Here is a 22,940-nt window from a genome sequence, read left to right as displayed (position 1 = left end):
AGATACACTAAAATATCTGCATCTATTCTAACATTCAACAAGTTATTTTTCTAAAGTCAATACTAATTGGCTTTCATTGGCTGTTTAGTTTTATCAGAAGGAGAAGAGACGTCTCAGCTCGTGTGGGGAGGAGGGGGCTGGTGTCTGGTGACCTGGTACATGGAGCTGTCCCTGGAAGTGAGGAGAGGATTGGTCACTATTGTCTCAGAGGGGAAAAACTTCTTCCCTTTAAGTGAACATTAAAATGTTCAAAACATGAAGATGTTAAGAAATTAAGGCACTGATGATGATGACCACTCTTCCTCTCAACACAGGGTTGGCTTTGAGGGAGGGGTGGGCGGGGCATGAGTCTATCCCTGAAGTAACAACTGCTCCTTCTGGCTGCCACTCAAACAGAAACCCCTCTGTCTCCTACCTCCTTTTTTTAACTCTTCAGTCTCTCCTTCATCCTCCTCCTTCATCTAACAACTTCCTCTGTGTGTGTGTGTGTGTGTGTGTGTGTGTGTGTGTGTGTGTGTTTTTTCTTCTTTGTGTGTGTGTGTGGCTGTGATTGGTGCGTTACAGAAGCAGAAGAACATCGCAGGAGCGCTGGCTTTCTGGATGGCCAACGCCTCCGAGCTGCTCAACTTCATCAAGCAGGACCGAGACCTGAGTCGCGTCACGCTCGACGCCCAGGACATCCTCGCCCATTTGGTGCAGATGGCCTTCAAGTCAGTCCGAGTGTGTGGGTGTGACTGGATGTTGTTCAGGGAATGTGCTGGAATATCTGAGAGATGTATCCCAGGCAGGGAGAGTGGAAAGGGAATTTGATCAATTCTCTGCAGAGGTCCTGGAAACTTTTCCAGTCAGAAAGTCAAAAATTAATGCATGTACACAGTAAGCAGAAGAAGCAGTTGTGAAGTTACAACGTAGAGCAACAGTTAGACAATATTAGCGCTATCAATTACTGTAACGATTATTTTTCTCTATTAATCGATTAATCATTTGGTGTCAAAAATTGTCAGCAAGTAGTGGAAAAATCATAATTTTTCAAGGTGATGTTTTTAAATGTCTTGCTTTCTTGACCAACATTATAAAACATAAATGTATTCAGTTTGTCATCCTGGAAAAGTATGAAATTGATTAGTTATTAAAGTTTGATTTTCTATAGTTTGATTAATCAAATAAGTGTCACAGTTCCATGCATATACAGTGAAGAACTGCAAATTCAGTTCTACAGAATACAGAATTACAGAATACAGCTTCAGTATATAACAATATAACAAATAAAACAAGTTCATAAATGAGGTTCTTAGTGTTTTATTTATTTTGTCTTAAACAAGCTCTGATGTGTGATTGCAGGTACCTGGTTCACTGTCTCCAGGCTGATCTGAATAACTACATGCCTGCCTTCCTGGACGACCCAGAGGAGCATAATCCTCAGAGACCCAAGATAGGTAAAATAAAAACTCAAGCATACACAAGGTTTTAGAGGCTGGAGAGGTAAAACTGTCTTTAACTATCTCTACTACGCTTAAAAAGCAAAGATTAGAGAAATGTTTGAATGACTTTTGTGTTTTGGTGTCTTGGCTGGAAACCACTGTCCTAGAGAAGCAGTACTGACAGCGCTCAGCTTAAAGCCCACCAACACTGTTATACCCGGCTAAATCTCTGTGAAAGCAAGAATTTACACAAACTTAAAATCTAAATCCTGGAGTTCAATATATGCCATATATCAGTGTCTTTACACAGACACACAGATGTTTGTCAAATAGCAGAACTACAGGCTTCAGGACATTTAAAGACGGAGACTTTCTCTTCCAGAGGATGTCCTGCACACCCTGACGGGGGCGATGTCGTTACTGCGGCGGTGTCGGGTCAACGCTGCTCTGACCATCCAGCTGTTCTCGCAGCTCTTCCACTTCATCAACATGTGGCTCTTCAACAAGCTGGTGACAGACACAGACTCAGGGCTGTGTTGTCACTACTGGGGGGCCATCCTCCGACAGCAGCTCAGCCACATCGAGGCCTGGGCTGAGAAACAGGGTCTGGAGCTCGCTGCTGACTGCCACCTCAGCCGGATTGTACAGGTAGGGTGGAGGGGGTGGGGCATGAGCAGATTCTCACTTGTCTTTGTAGGTATGTTTTACCACTGTTACCTCATCGTACGTCATTATATACACACAGATACAAACAGAAACATTTAGCTAATCTGCTTCCTCAGGACTGTTGTTTGATAAGTCTTGACTGACACGGGCATCACCGTGGCAACATAAGCAAACAACCCAGCAGCTGTCGTCAGCCTCTGATTATTGTATTGTTAAGGTCTAAGTGGTGCATGGAAACAACTGACTTCACAGCCTCACCTGCTTCAGACCAGTGAGAAGAACTCAGTGTTGTTTGTGTCAGAGCTCTTTCTTCATCAGTGAGATCATGTTTGGCTCCAGTAAGAAAAAATGATTTCAGGACATTTTAATCAAACTATAACTTGCAAATTAAAGTTTTAAATTCAGGGACTCAAAGGATTATATGATACAAAAACAATATACATGAATGAAATGTGGTTTGCTCCGAATAAGAATTCTAGATAAAAGATGGCCAAAAATATACAGACAATATGTCTTTGATATAAAAGTTATGTGGGTCATTGTTACATTTTTTTCTTTGTGTTTGTCTTCCAGGCCACCACCCTGCTGACCATGGACAAATACTCCATGCAGGATGTGCAGAACATCCATAACACCTGCTTCAAGCTCAACTCCCTGCAGCTCCACGCCCTCATGACCAACTACCACTGTGCTCCAGACGAGCCTTACATCCCACCTGTAAGACAAATGCACACAAACACACATCAGATGGAGGCGACTCGACTTCTATTAGAGAACATCAGCTTTGTGTGATGTAAATTATGTGATTTTACTGTAAATGTAACCAGATTGTGAACCTCTTTGAGTTTGCCTGATGTGTGTTTGTTCTTGTGTGTGTGTGTGTGTGTGTGTGTAGGAGCTGATAGACCACGTGGTGGCAGTGGCGGAAAACACAGCAGATGAGCTGGCGAGGAGTGACGGGCGGGAGGTTCAGCTGGAGGAGGATCCAGACCTCCAGCTGCCTTTCCTCCTGCCTGAGGATGGCTACTCCTGTGACGTGGTGCGCAGCATCCCCAACGGCCTGCAGGACTTCCTGGAGCCGCTGCTGCAGAGAGGTAACGTTACTGGAAGTGAAATGTTGAGGATGAATCAACTGATGTGGACTGTTTTGCAAACATGAAAGTTCAGGTTGCTCATGTGCAAATATTTGAAGTATTTTACAGTTAATTTTTCTTCCTCTTTAGAGCAGAAATGTGAATCATTTCAATGAAATGAATCATTTCAATAACCTTTTCTTGCAAAACTGTCAAATATTCACTGATTTCAGTTTCTTAATTGGGTGAATTTTCTGCTGCAAGACGTCATCTTTGGTTTAGGAAATTATAATCTGCATTTTTCTTGTAACAAATCAGTTTTATTGAAAAAATAATTGATAAATCACATTCGTTGATAATAGACATAGCAATTAGTTGCAGCTCTTTTATTGTTGGCATCACCGCTTTTAATATGATTCATGAAAAACATATTAAACATTATGTTATGTTGTTGTTTTGGCTATTTCAGGATTTTACTTAAGTCATTTGCACGTATTTGTATTGTTTATATTTACATTTTACTATATCTATATAATATCTATTTTTATATTTTTCTATAATATTTTTCACATCTTAATTGTAAATCTGACCTGCAGAACTTGTTTGTTTTATCTTTATTTATATTTGACCATATTTACTGTTTTGCACCAAAACACCAAAACAAATTCCTTGTATGTTGGGAAACCTACTTGGCAATAAACCAGATTTTGATTCTGTAAGATGCAGGAAAGCTCTGCCCCACAGTTTGTGTTTTGATAACTAGCTCAAAAATACTAAATATGTTTGTGTGTAAATGTACTGTAAATAACAGAGTGTGTGTGTGTGTCTGTGTGTGTTTTATCTACCAGGTTTCTGTCGGTTAACGCCCCACCCCCGTTCGCCCGGTACCTGGACGGTTCACTTTGAAGGAGCTGACTGTGACAGCCACTTCTCTGCAGCTGACAGCTCTGAGATGGTAGGACATGAACACACACACACACACATTCGCTCTCTCTCTCTCTCTCTCTCTCTCTCTCTCTCTCTCTCTCTCTCTCTCTCTCTCTCTCTCTCTCTCTCTCTCTCTCTCTCTCTCTCTCTCTCTCTCTCTCTCTCTCTCTCTCTCTCTCTCTCTCTCTCTCTCTCTCTCTCTCTTGTGTGTGAGGGCGGTGGGGCGTCCTGGGTAAAGTCGTTACCACAGGACTGTGAGCAGGTTCAGTAATGCTGACTCATTACTGTGGAAGCTGTGGAGAGCAGAGAACAGTCGATCTGACAGCTCAGTGAGGAGTCGAGTCTTTGATGGCAGCAGAGTGACTTCAGGGCTCTTGAGCTAATTCTTTGAATATAGAATATAATGCATTGAGAGACCTTTGTAACTCTAAATTATATTGGATTCATTAGGTTTTTAAGTAATCCTACACTGGGGTTAGTAAAACATCTACGCTGATCTTCCAAATCTGAAATCCTCTGCATTTAATTTGTCATTTTTGGTCAAAAGAAAACGTCTTGGTGTCCCCTAAACAAAAGAATGAACATTTAAAAAAAAAAAATCTTCTTTTTCAGTATATTTCAGTTCTTTTCCTGACCTTCAGTATAAAATCAGGACAGAAATGTTCCTGCTCATGTTCACATTTTAACTCAAAAGACAAAATGAGGTAAACAGAGGCTTCTGTTACATGTACAGCCCCAGATTTCTGGCACATGTATATATTATATGACATAAATACATGTGAGAATACGAGCCAACTGAAAAACTGTAAACAATTGATTGTTAGCTAAAATTACAGAAACGCAAGAAGCATCAGCAAGGGCACCAAACATGCTGATGTATTAAAGATAAATATTAGTGTCAGGAGGAATCTGATAAGTTTGATTTGCAGTGAAATACAGGAAGTGAACATGAATTTCATGAAAGGTTTTACATCAGAGTTACATAAGCTCCTTTCAGTTGCTGTAGTTAAGCTTTTCTGGCTCTGATTCTTTTCACTGTACTGAAGAATTCAGATGTGAATTACAGTGGATTTACAGGGTTTCAGAGAGTGTGTGTTCAGGAGTTACAGTAGTGAAAACACAGATCAGTCTCCAGGTGAGTTTAAGACTAAAAAAGGTAAAATTCCTCCACAGAGTCTGAGCTGCAGACAAGAGGAGGACACAACATAGTTTGACTATTTTTAGAAAAGTTTAAAGCCTGGAGGAGGCTTTGATTCATATCCAGAGGTGTGTGTGTGTGTGTGTGTGTGTGTGTGTGTGTGTGTGTGTGTGTGTGTGTGTGTGTGTGTGTGTGTGTGTGGTCTCCCAGTTAGAAGGCAGTGATTACAGTGACTTTAGAAGAAGCAATTTACTTTTCATAACAACCTTCATACATACACGCACACAATTTATTCAACACCAATCACACTGCAGAAGTTAGTTAGCGAGCATGGAGCCATAAATGATAGACCTCTTTTCATCACAACACACACACACACACACACACACACACACACACACACACACACACAGCCACTTCCTCTGTAATTGGTTTGTTTATCCCTGCTCTACTATTTCATGACTGTAGTCTCGACATAATGCAGGCGTCTCTCACACACACACACACACACACGCACACACACACACACTGAGTGTTTGATTGATGGTGTGTGTTGGGGCTGACTGTGGGGGTGGGGTGGGTTGAGGCCCGGTTCATCCAGACCTCTTGTGCCACCATCATAAGTCCAGCTCTGCTCTGTATCCACTCCAGCAGGGTGGGTGTGATGTAGTTTGTTTACATATTTTAGATGTGATAAATATTACACACACAACATTAAAATATTAACAGTATAAATCATCTTCAGACAAAGCTCTGCTCTGCTTTGAAGGGAAAGTTAACCCACTGCTTAATGACACACAGCCATGTTTGTGAAGTCGCACTTTTGGAAAACCACTGCTAGATTGTTAATTACTGAATTTACAAGCAAAATGTAGACACAGGGCGACGGCCGACCTGCAGGTATGAATGGCTTAGATCACGTGCATTTTCTTTGCCTACTCCACCTCTTCCAAAATGTTACGAGAGAGAGAAGTGTCTCCAGAATGATCTGCTGTAAAGAGCCTTTTCAAAAGGCGGTTTTATCATGTTGGATCTTTATGTGGCTTTAAAAGGTGCAACAAACTGTCTTGGTGCAGAAGCTTAGCAGGGCCACACCCTTTTGTCTGTGCCAGGATGCCCACTTTGGTTTTATGTGTTTCCTCTCAGCAGTAAACACACGTTAGGTTGTCTGTTGTTTGGGCTATGAGGGGTTGATGTTGTGATGCATCCCAGTGGTTAACATTTAACTGTAGAGAGTCCAGTACAGTCAAAGGTCAAACTGCAATTTCCTGCAATTTTAAATAATTTTTAAACAATCCCACACTCTAAAGGTTTCTGTTACTTACACGATAGCGTCAAAAATGTGCTTTTGGGCCAAATAGAGGTAGGATTTTAATTTATTTTAAATTGAATAACTTTTCTAATGCTATATCACCATACATTATGACCCCTGCACTACAGCTGTAGGTGAGCAGTGTCTGAGTGTCAGAGTCTGTGATGTGATTTTTGTAGATGATAGAAATGGCAGGATGTAAGGCGTCACTTATGTTTGACCTTTGACCAAACTCCTGACAAAAGGTCCAGAGAGATGGAAACATTGGGATGATCAGTGAATTGTGATGCAGGGTGGATGTTCTTCCTTTAAGACTGACCTGCATCTAAGACATTTGACTGTATCTGTATCAACATATTCATAATTTCTTTAAACATTCCTCACTTTAATATTTAAAATTCAGATGCTGTCCAAAAAAAACGTAAAACATCTACATCTTTAGGTTTTTTTGCAGCAACAGCTGTTGCTGCAGGCAGAAAGCTGAACCAGCTTTATGATGAAAGTTACATAAGGTTACAGATTCAACTGTAGGTTCATGATTACGATCGACTCTTTTCACATTACACACTCTCATATGATACGTTGTTATTATAAAGATGTGGATTATAGCTGCTTGAAAGAACATCAGTCGGTCCTCTTAGACTTTAAATATCGAACTCTGGACTCTGGTTTTAGCTGAGCCGTCATCACAGTGCTGTCTTGTAATCTTTTGGTATCACTGCAGTGCTGTTGTATTGTAGTTGTTGTGTGGTTGTCGTTGTTTTGTTTGGTTCTGGGTGTTCCTACAGATCAGAAGAAAAAACCATCTCACTCCCTCGCACTGGAGTGCAGTCCAGCCACACACAAAAATACACAGAATGACAGACACACACTTCTGTTAAAGTCTGACATGAGTGTGTTTGTTTTGGAGTATCCTTTGTCAGAATATTTTTTCGTGATGTGGGAAACCTCGGTAACACACACTCTCGCTGTCTTTCTTTGTTTCTCTCTCTCTTTCTCCACCCAGTCACCCAGCCCTGCTCAAATGAGCCCTGGTGTGTATATGTGTGTGTGTATATGTGTGTGTGTGTGTGTGTGTGTGTGTGTGTGTGTGTGTGTGTGTGTGTGTGTGTGTGTGTGTGTGTGTGTGTGTGTGTGTGTGTGTGTGTGTGTGTGTGTGGTAGCCATGATGTGGTTTTCATTCTTGACTCAGTTCCAGCGACCACAGGTTCCTCTGTGGTCTTCCCCTTTTCCCCTTTATCCCTCCTTCATTCCTTCCCTCCCCGTTCTCATCCCTCCCTCTCTTTACTCCAGAGTTTCTGAAACGTTTCAGAGGCAGAGCGAGGGAACACGCCACAGGACGGTCTTTGAGTTTCCCTGAGGCTGTTAAACACACATTGAAGAGGTTTCATCCTCACTCATAGTTTGTCTTCCCTGTCCATCTCTCTTTTCAGCCAATGAGGAAAGAGCCGGAGGTTGTCACGGTAACCCTGAAGAAGCACAATGGCATGGGCCTCAGCATCGTGGCCGCCAAGGTAAGGAAACAACACCTGGAAGTGTGTGTGTACATGTGTGTATGTGTGTTTATGTGTGTGTACGTGTGTCTGTCTGTGGATGTAAAGAGTTAAATCGAAAGTGCATCAGATGTGAGATTTATTTGAGCTTTTCAAGAAACTTCTTTGTTAGAAAAAGCAATAGTCGTATTTAAAAAAATCTATATTCTAAAGCAGGACAATGATGGACTGACATGTATTTTTGACAGGAAGTCCAAAAATAACTGGGAAGTTTTCATCTTGACTGTCAAGACGGAGCATGTTGGATTTGTGTGTGTGTGTGTGTGTGTGTGTGTGTGTGTGTGTGTGTGTGTGTGTGTGTGTGTGTGTGTGTGTGTGTGTGTGTGTGTGTGTGTGTGTGTGTGTGTGTGTGTGTGTCAGCGAAACAGTGCTGACAGAAAAGGCCGCTGTTTTAAATGGACTGATTTCACTGTTGAGTCTGAAGGCAGCACAGAGACTAAACAGTGACACTGCAGAGAAACGTCTGGATGACTCCTGGACCGAAACGTGCTCTGTTTAGTTTTCTGCTGCTGCTGCTGCTGCTGCTGCTGCTGCTGCTGCGGGGGAGTGAGCGCGGAGGGTGGGCTCATTTTGAATGGGACTGTGGTTCACTGTCAGTCACTGTCAGTGTTTTTTGTTCACACACCTCTGGACTAAACCTGCAGACAATGTGCTTCAATGTTAAAGTGCATAGATTTACCAAAAGGGCAACTTTGGTATCAGGAAAAATGCACATTTACACAACATTCATGTGTTAAGGTGCAAATTTGGCAAACGTACCCAACTGTTTTTGCTTTTACAGTTTATTGTATTGGATCAACTGAAGGGCCCAAAGGAACAGAGACAGATGTGATTAGATTAGGATGAATTAAGATTAGATCAAGAATTACAACAGGTTGTAAGAGAAATCATCACAATTAAAAAAACATATCCTTACTGTTAAAAAGGTTGACAGTTTTGCACAGTGGCGGCACCTGCTGGGTAACTAAGATAGGCACATACAGTAAACTATTAAACTCCATAAGGTCATCTTTTGTTATTTTATGTTTTTTTTATTTATTGCATTCATCAGAAATAAAACTAACCAGCAGTCAGCTAACACAGGAAACAGGCATTTAAAAATCTACAACATGAAATATTTACAGAAATGTTAAGGCCTTAAAAAGTCAAATTGACGTCTGTTTCATACACACAATAAGCTTGCAAGGCAAAAAAAAAGTACCATGTCATGTCAGTGTAAAGTTATGGTTGACATGTCTCTTTCAAGTCACAACCAGAGCTGAAATAAATAGGTGATTAATTCAATGACAGAAAAAAACATTTTGATAATGGATTAATTAGGTTGTATTTTTATTTTTAACCAACACTTAAAAAATCTCATCTGGTTCCAGCTTCTCAGATGTGTGAATTTGCTGCTTCTAAATCTTTAGTTTTAAAGCTTCGATCAGAGAAAAGGAGTAATCTGATACCATTTCTTCTTTTTTTTCTTTTATCTTTTGATATATTTATGAACAAAATAATGGGCATATGATTCAACAGTTAAACTTAACTGTTCATTGCAGACATAGTTTCAACCTTAACTGGTTTCCTGAGGGGGAATCTGTCGTGCACCCACATGAAACATAAGACGACGCAGACATTTACACTGAAGATACATAAAATATATCAAATTACATAAATATGTAATAAAAACATGTAAAAGTGATGCTAAAAAACAACCTGCCACATAAGCTCAGATAAAACCTGCAGAACATCCAGTTGTCATCACGTAGCCCAGTCACAAGAGGTTAAACCAACATCTTCATCATCACCCTCCAATTTTATATGACTCACCCTGAGTTGGATGAAATGAAAAGTAAATGACAGATCATTTCCTGCATCCTGTCTAACATTATAATACACACTTCCAGGTCTGTGGTTTCTGTGGATTAAGTATTTCTGTGTGGAATCCCAAAACCTGGAATGAGAACACGGTGTGCACCTCAGAGCCACCACTGGGTCGGATTTAAATTTAAAACAGCGAAGAAAAATGCAGCACAGTTGGTTGTCCACTTTGACTAATAAATTTTCTGTGAGGGAAACCCTGCGCTCACAGGCCAGAGCGTTATATAATCCGGCGTTAAGGCTTTTTCCAGCAGTAAATGTTCCCTGAAGTGGGGTTCCTCACTGGACCAGACCTCATCGTATGGAGGTCTGATGGAAGACGTGCAACTTGTCAATGAACAGAAAGTCTGGTGTGAAGTTTTACTGATGGTTGTGTTATGGTTTGTTACCTGGCAGAGCAGGTGTGGAGATGCACTGTGCCGCTGTGCTGCACTCTGTGGGTCATGCTGTCCTGCTTCTTTGTTAATGAGAAGTGTTTTGGGCAAAGAAAGAGCAATAGTGTTCGTTCTCTGTGTGAAACACAAGGTCTTTTTCTTACTTTTGACTGGAGTCAGTTTCCTGCTGGAGGCTGTGTGCATGTGTGTGTGTGGAGGGGAAGAGCGGGAAGGAAGGACGTACTGAGGAAACCTCCTTTCTGTTTATTTTCAAACCTGTGTGGTCGTATGAGGAGGAGAACAGGCAGAGAAGTGTGTGTGTGATGGGAAAGGCAGGTAGAGAATTTTGTCAAACAGCTGCTTGAGTTCTCGGTAAACTGGGCTGAGCTCTGTCCTGTTATATAACTCAGTGTGTGTGTGTGTCAGTGTCTGTCTGTGGGTGTGTGTGTGTGCGTGTGTGGTATTTGCCCAGTGGAGCTGCAGCAGCGCTCCACCTCAGTCTAACCAGCTGGCGTCCCAGCCGACACTTCACCTCTGGATCTGCGCCTGGATTCACTGTTTCTTAACAAACACTCTGCAATTAGGAACTGGAGGAGGAATTTTGTTGCGCTCGGGAACATTTAAGGAATTTACTGCTTCTTTTTACCCCAATATCCTGGAATTTACTCAGCATTTTAACTTCAAACTTCTTCTTTTTATAGGTCTTCTTAATACTTTTCCCATATTAAATATTTTTTATTTTTAAAATGACCTGCTCCACATTTCCACAACTTTTTGTACTTTTTGTTTTTGCGCCACGTTTCCATCTGTAAACAGTGATTTGAAACACTGATGCTGAGCTGAATGGATCCCTGCCAGCTGGTGTAATTGGGAGGATTTGGACGTGTCGCTGCACGTTAGCAGGTTGAAGAGCTCGCTGCAGCAAAAAGAGAGTAGTGCAGTTTGTGTGTGCGTTTGTGTCTCAGTCTGGACGTCCCAGTGTGAGCAGCTACAACATGTGGTTTTCAGTGGTGGGCAGGAGAGACCAGGTAACAGTGCTTTTATGGTATGTGTGTGTGTAATAACACCACGTATGTGTGCGTACTGATGGACAGAAACATCTTATTATATTTTTCCTTGTTACTTCTGCAAGTTTCTTGATCACCTCCACTCTTTGGTGTTATTTTTAAATGAGCTAAACATAAAATGGGATATTAAAGGTGTGTGTGTCCTCGTGCACATTAAGGCCAGATTAAGGGAGTGTTTGCGCATTTCTTGATAGACCAGATTCCTCAGTAATTTCTTCATCGTGTGATTCTTGTCCTCTGTCTGGTTCACCTGCTGTAGCTGCGAACACACTGACTGTATTGAAAAGCATGGTGTGGTAGCAAGCAGCAGGTTGATCATTGAGCACATGTGGGTGATAGGAGCCTGGTGTGGATTTACCCTGCAGTGTGATGGCCTTCTGGTTTGTCACTCGTCACTGTTTGCCCTCAGGACCGTTCTGCTAATAGTTAAACTAAGGTACACACATGAAACACAGGCGGTAGAAACAGAGAAAGTTTGGTGTTGTAGTGTTGTATTCTCATTTGGCCAACATCACTCTAGCTCTTTGTGTAATGAGACACCTGAAAATATGCATCAGTGGCATTTTGTTGTTATGAATCTCCTTTTTCTGGGCTTAGAGTGGAAAGAGGTTTTTTTCTTGTTTAATAGAAATTAAAAATTAAACTTGAAGAAACGTCTGAATGCTGTTTCTTTGGGGTGACGTTCGCCACATTTATGGACTAAATAAAAACTCTCTTTGGTGGGAACTTGAGTTTAAAAATTGCAGCATTGTCTCACATTAGTAACACAAGGTGGTCGAAGCCGTGGTCACAGTGATGGCGTCATATTAAACATGACAAGTGTGTCACATGTCACATTTAAATTGTTTCAATGGGAAAAATGAGTCAAGGAGTTTTCTGTGTTTAAACAGATTTTTATCCTTGAATATAAATTATCAGTCAGACCCACATGCGTGTGTTTTCTGGTGGTATTGTGTTTGTCTTTCCTCTGGACAGCTGGAGTTGAGGAAACTCCCCCCTCCTCTTCATCCTCCTCCTCCTCCCATGTCAGTGTGTTTACTCGTTTATCTGTTACAGCACAGAACATTCCCCTCTGTTCATGTTTGAAACAACTAGTATGTTTCAGCCTATGATCCTCAGAACAGTGACAAAGTTTCATACAAGAGATGATTTAAAACCAAACTCCATTCAAAGATCTGGCAGTTTACTTCTGCAAGTTAACTCACCTGATTGAGCAGCACACAGTATATGTATATGTATATGTATGTATGTGTGTGTGTGTGTGTATATGCAGGTATTTGTCTGTGTATAAATTGATTTTGAAGTTTTCACTTTTATTAAAATAAAGTTCTGCCAGGTGGTTGATGGATTTTTGTGCAGAATGCACCGTCATAGTTTGTAAAAGTCTGGATTTTATGGTCTATGTGGTGTGTACATTTGCAAACAGTGATACATTTCTGAAATTTTAAAGGGAGTCTGGTGTGATTTTTATGCACTCGTGAACCCCAGCCCTGAACTGAAGCACCAGCACATGAATGACTTGATCTGGGAAAGTTTTGATCCATTGCTTCATTTGTTCTATGTGTTTCCACAGTGTGTTTGAAATACTGGGTTTGTGTGTGTGTGTGTGTGTGTGTGTGTGTGTGTGTGTGTGTGTGTGTGTGTGTGTGTGTGTGTGTGTGTGTGTGTTTGTGTTTGTTTGTTAGCTGACAGAATGGAACTAGCGGTGGAACAATAATATGAGAGGGTTACCCCCTGTGAGGGCTGGAACAATGGGAGGATGTACCACACACACACATACACTCTCTTTCCTGTAAAGCTGCAGGCAGGAGGTGTTTACAAGGTGTGTCAAAGAGAACAGTACATCTTGGCGCTCATTATAAAAGCTGCAGTATATCTGTTGTAGATTTTGGCAGGTTAGTGTGGAAAAACAGGGACACACTCGCAGGAAAAAGAAGTGCACGTTGTCTTCTGGCCGGGTCTTGGTAGCTGAACCAATCCCTGCCTTTACACATCGTGCAGGCTATCATGTCACTGGTTGCTTTGTCACATGTTTACTGAGGTTATCAGAGGACACTGGTACATAATGATGGATAAAACTGCTTTTGAATCCAGAGATTCCCTCATCTGTTTTTTCAGTGTTTCCCACACATCGGCTATCGTTCTTGCACTGGTCATGTTTTGATCCACTATAACAAAGGGTGAGACTCATGAATATTCATGAATTTTGTTAATTAACAGGACGGGACTATGTGGATGCCATAGTGGTGATAGTGGTGGAGCTGTTGGCACGGGACCAGGGCGAAGTGTTAAAAAGAGTTTGTGGATCTGTCTTTATTTTTACCTTTTATCTCCTGAATCTGAACTTCTTCTGTGGCTTCCTACAAGTTCAGTTGTTGCATTAATGTGATGGAGACGTGTTGACAGAAAGAGGAAGCCCTCTCAAATGTATTTTTCAATTGTGGGAAAATTGTGTTTCCTTGGATTATAGTTACTTTGTTTGCTCACTGGGATGGAGGTTAAAAAAAAAAAAGAATGAAGAATGAAATCTTACCAAGCGTTCAGACACTTACTGTGTTGAGGAATTTTATTTGGTTGATGAAAAAGCTACAAAAAATTCATCTTATGAAGCAGCAACATCCTGTGCACATCCCACCGACTAATACACTGAATGCTGTCCCTGATTATCCTCTGATCTCAACCTTTTTAAAGGACATGTCCTAATTTTTGTCCTTGTGGTGATGTCAGACATCAGAAGTCATTTTTTAAAACCCCCCTGTCCTCCCCTCCTCCGCCACACTGCTTTTGTCAGTTGTTTTTAGCTGATCACACATCCTCTCAGCCTAAAGTGGGGTGTGGCTATTTACAGCAGTTTAGCTGAAATTATGAAATTGCATTTACTAAAGATCATAAAGGCTTAAAAACTGTCCTGTTCGAAGAGATGTCGAGATGTCAATCAACCGCAGTCGGAGCTTGCCTGAGAAGATGTCTGATCCACCAGAATGAGAGAGAATACCTTTGTGGGCGTACAGGGCCTCTGGTTTTTAAATAACCTGTTACTGATAAGTGGTTTATAACCTCAGAAAGCAGGTGGACTTGTGCTAACACTGTAAGCTGTAATCTTGGTGTGCTGCCAGCCTGCATCAGCAGCAGTTTCTGTCAGCTGTAATTCAGACGTGTGTGACAGCTGCGGCGCTCTTGACCCTGTCATAGACCTTGGTTTCTCAGCGTGAGTCAGACGCCGAGAAAAATGTCACATCACTCTGACTCTGATGTCCAGAGGAAAACACTGATGGATGTGTCACATGTTTCCAAATCCAGCTTCATGTAAATACGTGCTCTCTGTCTCTCTTTGCATTGAGACTAGACTTTGTTTCCCCAGTTTATTTGTGATAATTATTTCATTAAAATAATTCACCTCATTAGAGCTGAAACAATTGTTGATCAACAGAAAATTCATTGGCAACTGTTTTGATAATCAATTCATCATTTGAGTTACTTTTCAAGAAAAATGATGTGCTTGTTTCTACTGTTTCTGTTTTCTTCTCCTCCAGTGTGAGGATTTATTCATTTTCACTGTTGTATATTGTTACAAACTGATATCTTTGGGTTTCAGACTGTTGATTCAACAAAACAAGACATTCAAAGACGTTGCTTTGGGTTTTTTCATCATAGTCTGACATTTTATTGACCTTATAACAAATCAGTTAATTAAGAAAAAAAATTGTCAGATTACTCAACAATGAAAATAATCATTAGTTGCAGCTTTTGCTACTCACAAATGTTCCAACATTTTTCTGAATAACATTTTTTCTATTCATCTATAATTGTATTACATTTGACTGAACCTTAATTCAGCCCAGTTGTGTGGATCTTTATTTTGTAATTAAGTCCTTGTTCGTATTGTGTTTCCTGACACGACAGGGTGACAGAGTTTGTATTTAAGAGAGTACAAAGTGTAACCACCATCAGGGAGATGTTCTGAAGTGGTTTTTAAAAGTCATGGCATTTCCATCAAATCCATAGTGGGAAACATGTTTGACAAAGCCCTCAGGCCACTCTGCTGTAACACAGGCCTGGCAGCTTAAAGGTGCGCTTGATTTGTAGTGTCAGGGCTCTTTAAAGAACCAGAGCTTCTCCATTAAACCACAGTAAATCAAACAGTAAAACTGCCTCAGGTATTCCAGCTGTTCTTAAAGATTTCTCTTATTTCTATAAACTGAGACATGGACACATGTTTTCTCACAGATGTGTTTTAGAGTAAAGTGGTTTGTGGACGTTACTTTTCCAGAGAAAGGTGTATTTTCATGTTGATCAGTTGACGATGTTTGTGACTTGCAACACATCTGGTTTCACTCCGACCCACACCCCGACATTAGCTACTAGTTTTACAGCTTCATTATCAAACCTGCTGTGGTTGTTTGGATGTGGATGTGCACACGTTTCAACACGCCCACGTCTTTTCAGCCTGCGTGACAGAAAGACTTTATACTGAGCACTGGTGACTGCGTGTAGAGTGACGTGTTGATTGTACTGTAACAGACTTTGAGCTTTATTAAGATAAGAGTAGCAATATTCCTGATCCACAACACTGATTGACTGATAGTAATGCCTCTCTTGATCATTTGTACTGGTTATATCTGCCATAGATGAACCTGATTGAATGGTGCAGTTTCATAATGGCAATAGTTGGTGAAGCAGTGATAAACATGTACTGCATTGATGCCTAAAACATATGTAATGGTTGTTTCTAATTGCTAAATGTACCACAAAGTGACCTACTTTCAAAGAAAGACAGAATCCGATCTTATGGTCAACACAGCAGTTTTGAATCAGTCTGAAGTTTTGTTTCTGGTTGTAATTAAAGTTTCAGAAAATCATAAAAGCAGCCACAATTGATATTTTTGTGTATCAAATGACAGTGTGACAATATGAAAGGAATCAGTGGTAGTGATGAACTGTCACCTGAAGCAGCAGCTCGCTTTAGCTTCATGATAAAAAGCACCGTCTCTCAAAGTGTCTGTTTCCAAAGAAACAAGCTCAAAAAACTCAGTGTGCAGGTGGCAGACACAGTTGGAGACCAGCTGGTGAACAGAGTGGAGCGTTGAAACAGTCAGATGTTTCCCTCAGGAGGTGGTGGAGACCAAAAACAGAGCAAAAAGAGAGTCATCATCAGGTGGACACAAACATGACTCAAATGAATCATGTTGTCTGCTGGATAAAGTTTTGTTCTTGTGGAACTTGGTAAACACCACTGTCCAGTTCTTCCTGAAGAGCATCAGTTTTTACACATTCACTCCCAGATCAGTCTCAGCTACTCTACCTTAGGTTCTACCTCTGTCTCTATCATGGTCTGGATTCTGTGTGACTGAGCCGATGTGTGTTGTACTGACTTGATCTTTACAAACTTAGGTAAGGACATGCTCTTATGCACATTTACAGTGCGGTTTAGTGCAGGATAACTTGACATGCTAGAAGTTGTGGCCCCTCTGAAGCCTCTCTGATACCCCGTTAACTTGCTAAAAGTCCCTCTGAACACCCTCAAGGGATTCGGGAAATTCCCACAAGTGTCTCTGGAGCCTGTTTTGGCGTCTCGACCCCCACTGTGGATGAGTGTGTGATGAAGCTGTGGCTCCATCTGAAACAGAGGCTCTTAGATGTCGTCTGTAATGTACAACAGACAGAAAGGAGTCAGAATGATTCACTGCTCTTCTCTCATCTTAATGTCACTCACAGGAAATTCGTGCCTGCATGAATCCAGCTTCATTATTACACACACACACACACACACACACACACACACACACACACACACAGAGCTGAACCATTGTGGGTCAGATAGTTTGAAGGCCTGATGAGTGTTTGTGCTGGAGAAACTGGGACACAGATCAGTGGATGATGGACAGCTTGGCAGTTGCTCCATTCACATAGTTAATGAATAGAAAATAGATGAGGAACAAACAAAACTCAGAGGGTCTTCAGTCAAAAAGTAAGTTATATTTGCACAGACAAACTTTTGAAACAGTTTGAGTGATCAGTTAAATTACTTTGCATTGTAATGATAACAATAAAAAAGAAAGTAATTCAGGAAATGATACATGTCTGAACTTTCAGTATCGTGCTTTCACTCTGGCTCAGAACACATTTGGTAGAAATATGTGCACCAGTGTGAAAGCTCAGGAATGTATTTGTTTCATTTTGATGAGAAGGCAACACAAAGCTCATTGTTGTTTTAAAAAGAGCTGATCGGTTTGAACCTTTTTGAACTCGAATTTTTGTTTTCCCGCTCATTGAAAAGTTGTTTCCTGCTGCAGGAAGAAACCGATCACCACCATGTACAGTCAACAGCTCTGGGCTCTGTAGGTGATTATTGAAAATGCTGAGAAAATACAAATAAGCCTTTTCGTATGGGCTAGAGTAACTGAAGTAATTTAAAATAAGAAATTGTAAAAAGTTCTCGTGCTTCAAATAATATTTTTTTAACAATTTGTACCTTGAGAAATTCTCACCATGAGGTCTGTTCAGTCACCGCTCTGGAGCTTTTGATCGCATCACATAATTGTAGAGGTTTGAATTTCTTAAATAAAATAATGAAAAATTATGGTCTTAAATATAAAAGCATTAAATTCAGCTTTTCACAAAATGTCTTAAATTTCATTTACGATAACGTTTGAATATTTATTCTCAGTGTTATTTTTCTGCACGTTAAAGTTACCTTCTCCACCTCAGCTGATGAAACGGTCATTAAATGTCACCTGCACACGGTCAGAGCTGTTAACCTGAGTGTAACCCCTACCTGCGTTTTACAAGATGTGGCTTCATTCTCTGCGCCGCGTTACCAGATCTGACGAATGGCAGCAATTAGGGTTTTAATGAGCAGCTTTATAGATGTGCTGTGATCCTTAATGACTAGTTAGTGTGTTTACCATCTGAACCTTTCCTGTGATGTTTTCTGTTGGAGCTTTGGTCTCTGTCTTAAACTGCACTTCCTTAAACCAGCTTTAAAAGTAGAAGCAAGTCTGAAATTAATCAGGACAATTGTCGTCTTTGCTGTTTGTAGGAGAAATCCTGCAGAGAAATATTTCTGAAATATTTCTCTGGTTTCTGGTTCTAATGTTGCACAAACCCTGAGGATAAACATGTCAAGATGGTAAAGAAACAACAACAACACACACACACACACACACACAAGCTCAGGCTTTTATGTGTGTATTAACATTGACATTGCATCCTGTTTGTTCGCCTGTTTTTTTATCTGTATTTCAGTTCTTTGTTGCTCCATAAAGAAAGGATTTGGTTTAAAGAAAATATTATGACATAAAATAAATCCCTATCGTTTCCAGTAGGAGATTGGATTGTTTCATGAGCAAAGAGTGATATAACAAGGAAAACTATAATGTAAGCAGGGAAACGGAACCTAAAAACACTCGTCAGTGTGTTTGACTGCTGCTGTTGCTCTACAAAAGTTTCAGTTCGACATGTTGGTGAACTTGTTGCCTCAGATAAAAGAGGTTGGGTGTTGAGAACATGACAGTTTTGCAATTTAGCCCTGCTCTGTTCAGTGTCAACACTGAAGAGCTGCGTATAAGTGTGTTTTTAAATTCCTGGTGGGACTGAACTCCCTCCTGGGTCCAGGCCTTGAGTCAGTGCTGCAGGATGTCTCAACCACCGTGGACTCATGCTGGGATGAGACCACACAAGATGTAAAGTTTTTTTTTTTTTTTATGAGATAAAGTCATCATGATGCATGCCACACTGTAATTTGTATCCCGGCCAATCACAGCTTGACTGGGCCAGAAAATTTGAAGTGCTCCTCGCAATCACCACGTTACTGAAAATGGCTTCATGAAGACAGGTCCCTCACTCACTTCTGATTGGTTTTAGAAAAAAGCAAAATAAGTCCCCACTTCCAACAAGAGGTCTAACATGAGAACATGCAGTGCTTTTACACGGTTATCAGAGAATCAGAATCAGGTTTTCACATAGGAGGAATATGCTTTTGTGTTTTGGTTCATAAAAATAAACATAGAATAAGAAAAAAATTTAAGAAAGATAAATTAAAGTAAGGACTGCGAGTCAAATAGCTTAAATATGAACGTTTTGATAAGAAAATATTTACAATAAAAATGTGATTAAAATATGTACAATGTGCAATATGAAGGGGGTGGTGTGCAATAGTTTGAAGTTTGTGTGTTGTATGAAAAAAATGAGAAATGTGCAAGTAATGAGGAAAGAGTCTTCAGTAACAGTGGGGGTCTCTGACCTTGTTGAGGAGACCAACTGCAGTTAGGAAGAAGCTGGAGGAGGCGTTTACGTGCATCATGGTGACGTAGTCACTGTAAATACTGAAGGTCGTCTGGCTGAAGAAATGAAGTTATAATAGGGATTAGCACGGCAGCCTGTGTTTGAGTCTGAAACTGAATTTGTAAGATTAAAATCTTGTCTGCACACTAATGGTGTTTTCTTTGAAGTTTATTGACTGCAAACAAACTGTAGCACAGTTACACAACCACAGAACTGATCTGACATGGTCTCTGTCGTCAGACCCACACCTGTGGTTGGAAAGTTCACGTCAAGTGTAAAAGCAGAGATAATTAACAGATATTAATTAGCAGATAATCCAGAGAGCCTTGTTGGCTACAGGTCAGCTTGTAGATTTATTTATTGGTTTTATTTTGTCTTTTATTAAGAAGTGTGTGTGTCTGTGTCTGTGTGTGTGTCCCTTGCTATGTATAGCTGTGCATGAAAAAAGTTACTGAAATGAATCTATGGTTCTCTCTCTCTCTCTCTCTTTCCCTCTCTCTCTCTGCAGGGTGCTGGTCAGGACAAGTTGGGCATCTACATCAAGTCGGTTGTCAAAGGAGGAGCAGCTGACATGGTGACAGACACTGAAACTAGAGTCATGACAGACACTTATGAGGAAGAACATAAACAGTGACTCATTCTGTGGTGTGTGTGTTTGTGTTTGTGTTTGCACAGGACGGTCGATTGGCTGCAGGTGACCAGCTGTTAAGTGTGGACGGGCGCAGTCTGGTTGGCCTATCACAAGAGAGGTAAAAACAGTGCTTCGTATTTTCTTTGACGGCCTCAGCTCCCATGAATGATGTCATGATGCTAATGCTGATTTCCATCTGACAGATTAAGATCATAGTTAAACCTTCACAACATCCAGCGGGGAGCGGACGTGGGTGTTTTTCTCTTTATATGCTCAACCACCTACCGCACAGTATTGGCACATTTACTCACTTTCTCTTTTTGAAAATTGAAAACATTTCAGAAGTAAATTATTACGCAGCCATGACGTCACATAACCACATCTTGAAAACCTCAGGGTTGAAACATCTCAGATGTTTCAGTTGCATCATATTTGTCCTCGTAAAAACACCAAGTTTCCAACGTGTCTGGAACACACAGCACCGTGCAGAAAAAGGGTGTGTGTGTGTGTTTTGGACCCTGCAGTGAAGTGCTGAGTGGCTAACGCCCCTCTCAGATTATTCTTCATCATGTACAGACTTGATGTTCAGTGTTAAAGCTCAGTCAAACTGGATTTACAGACCATTTGTTTAATAGCTTCAACGTGCAGGTAACATGTGGGATGGGTTGATCACACGAGATCAGCTGATCACAGCAGTGGTATCATCCTGTGGTCATCTCCTCTCCCACTCCCACAGGTTCCACACAGCAGGTGGGGGTTGAAGTATCAAAAAAAAAAAAACCTGTGATATGTGGATTTCACTTTCCCTGAGTTCCATCCAATCACATACACACGGCCCATTTACCTCGTGTGATCTGCCCTTCAACTATTTAAAGGATTTGGTTAAAACTCAGTGCACACAGGGACGTGTGGCTGCTGCAGGAAATAACATGGGTACTGCCTGTGTGTGAGAGAGAGAGTGTGAGAGAGAGAGTGTGAGAGAGAGAGAGTGTGTGTGTGTGTGTGTGACACAGCAGGATTGTACCCAAATTAGAGTGAAGTGAGTCTCTGGCAGTGACGAGTATAATCCCTGCCTCCTCTGGGTCATAGTAAAGGTCTCCTACTTTATTCTGTTGTGAAGCCAGGAAGGTTACTGGTGTTTTTAATCACTGTAATGATGAAGAGTGGTGATTTTGTCAGGTGTGCAGTGATGCTCCATATCTGTGATAGAGCTGAAACAATTAGCTGATCAACAGAAAATTAATAGTCACCATTCTGATAATTGATTATTCAGTTTTCAAGCATAAATATCCAAAACTTTCTGGTCCCAGTTTCTCACATGTAAACGCTTGCTGTTGTATATTGGTTTTTTTTGTTTTTTTTAAGATTAATTTTTACATACATTTTTTTGGTCAGTTTGTCAAACAAAATAAGCATTTTAAAGTTATAGTTATATATAAAATCAGGTAACGGCAGGATAGTTTTTGTTTGCTTGGATCTGTCCTTGTCTTGACCACAAACCACAAAATAATGAGTCACCGTCTAAAACAGATCAAAAATGTTTCAGCTGAGCAGCTCCTGGTTTTATTTCTGTATTTAACTCATTATGTTTGTTTGTGGGGTTTTGTCTTCAGTGAAAGTGCAGACACTAGTGTGTGGTTGAATTTAGTTGTATTCTCATATGAACATCTCCACGTAGTTCTTGTGGTTTACTACACTTCCTGATATTTATGATGGGATTTCCTGCCAAAGCTTCCAGACTGAACCACCCATCAGTTTATATTTAATCTGATTCATAAGCATCAACTTCAGCACAGTGTTGTCATCAGGTGCATTGAGGACTTATAGATCAATTCATGCTTCTGTTCTGCTAAAGCGTCATAAGAGTCATTGCACTTATGTCTTAAATTAATTCAATGCCAACTGTTTAAATGTTAAAATCCCTTAAAGTTGTGTCATTAGTGTGATATCCATACTCTGTGTGTGTGTGTGTGTGTGTGTGTGTGTGTGTGTGTTTTCAGGGCTGCTGAGCTGATGACAAGGACGGGCTCAGTTGTAACTCTGGAGGTCGCCAAACAGGGAGCCATTTATCACGGACTGGCCACCCTACTCAACCAGCCGAGCCCCATGATGCAAAGAGGTGAGCACGCACAGAGACACGCACACAAAAAAGTTTAGTCTAGTACGTTCATACATTAGTATTTCTGAATTTTTTAAAGTTTGTTTTGTACTTTTAAACTCACCACTGGCTTAATGTTTCATATTTTCATATTATATCTGCATTTTTTTCATCGATGGCTGTTTCTCCTCATGATTTTGAAACATTTTATAAGAACTCAGTATCTTTCTGTCATCATTGTAAATTCAGGACATATTCAGTCTCTATTCTGTTACATTCATTTTATCTGTCCTTCCTTTCATGTGAACAGTGCTCAATGATTATTTGTTGATTGATTCATAATTCATTTGCAGCCACTTAAATAACTGAGCTCTGGTTTTGGTCCTCCTCTGGTTTCAGCTTCTCCCATTTGATTTGCTCATTTTCTCTTTCATTATTATTATTATAATGTGAATAGTTTTAGTTTTTGACTGTTATTCAAAGTAAACGGTTAATTAAAACATGTCAACTTAGGCTTTAAAAGTTGCGATGGGT

At 40.6% G+C, this 22,940-nt stretch overlaps 1 protein-coding gene across 10 annotated transcripts in view; it reads left to right on the top strand.

The window, feature by feature from the left end:
• afdna (afadin, adherens junction formation factor a) overlaps positions 1 to 22,940 on the top strand; it is a 99,864-nt gene that overhangs the window by 54,203 nt on the left and 22,721 nt on the right. For all 10 annotated transcript variants that reach the window (XM_071467857.1, XM_071467866.1, XM_071467865.1 and 7 more), the window contains 10 exons: positions 565 to 710; positions 1,342 to 1,436; positions 1,804 to 2,069; positions 2,661 to 2,804; positions 2,983 to 3,181; positions 4,009 to 4,115; positions 7,971 to 8,051; positions 20,186 to 20,251; positions 20,353 to 20,426; positions 22,309 to 22,427. In XM_071467857.1, the coding sequence (XP_071323958.1) occupies positions 565 to 710; positions 1,342 to 1,436; positions 1,804 to 2,069; positions 2,661 to 2,804; positions 2,983 to 3,181; positions 4,009 to 4,115; positions 7,971 to 8,051; positions 20,186 to 20,251; positions 20,353 to 20,426; positions 22,309 to 22,427 (1,297 nt within the window). The remainder of the gene's footprint in view (positions 1 to 564; positions 711 to 1,341; positions 1,437 to 1,803; positions 2,070 to 2,660; positions 2,805 to 2,982; positions 3,182 to 4,008; positions 4,116 to 7,970; positions 8,052 to 20,185; positions 20,252 to 20,352; positions 20,427 to 22,308; positions 22,428 to 22,940) is intronic.

This window comes from Trachinotus anak, unplaced genomic scaffold (assembly GCF_046630095.1).
Source record: "Trachinotus anak isolate AG129_WGS33_773 ecotype Australia unplaced genomic scaffold, CSIRO_AGI_Tana_v1 ptg000031l, whole genome shotgun sequence".
Lineage (NCBI taxonomy): Eukaryota > Metazoa > Chordata > Actinopteri > Carangiformes > Carangidae > Trachinotus > Trachinotus anak.
This window is presented reverse-complemented; position numbering and strand designations above follow the sequence as displayed.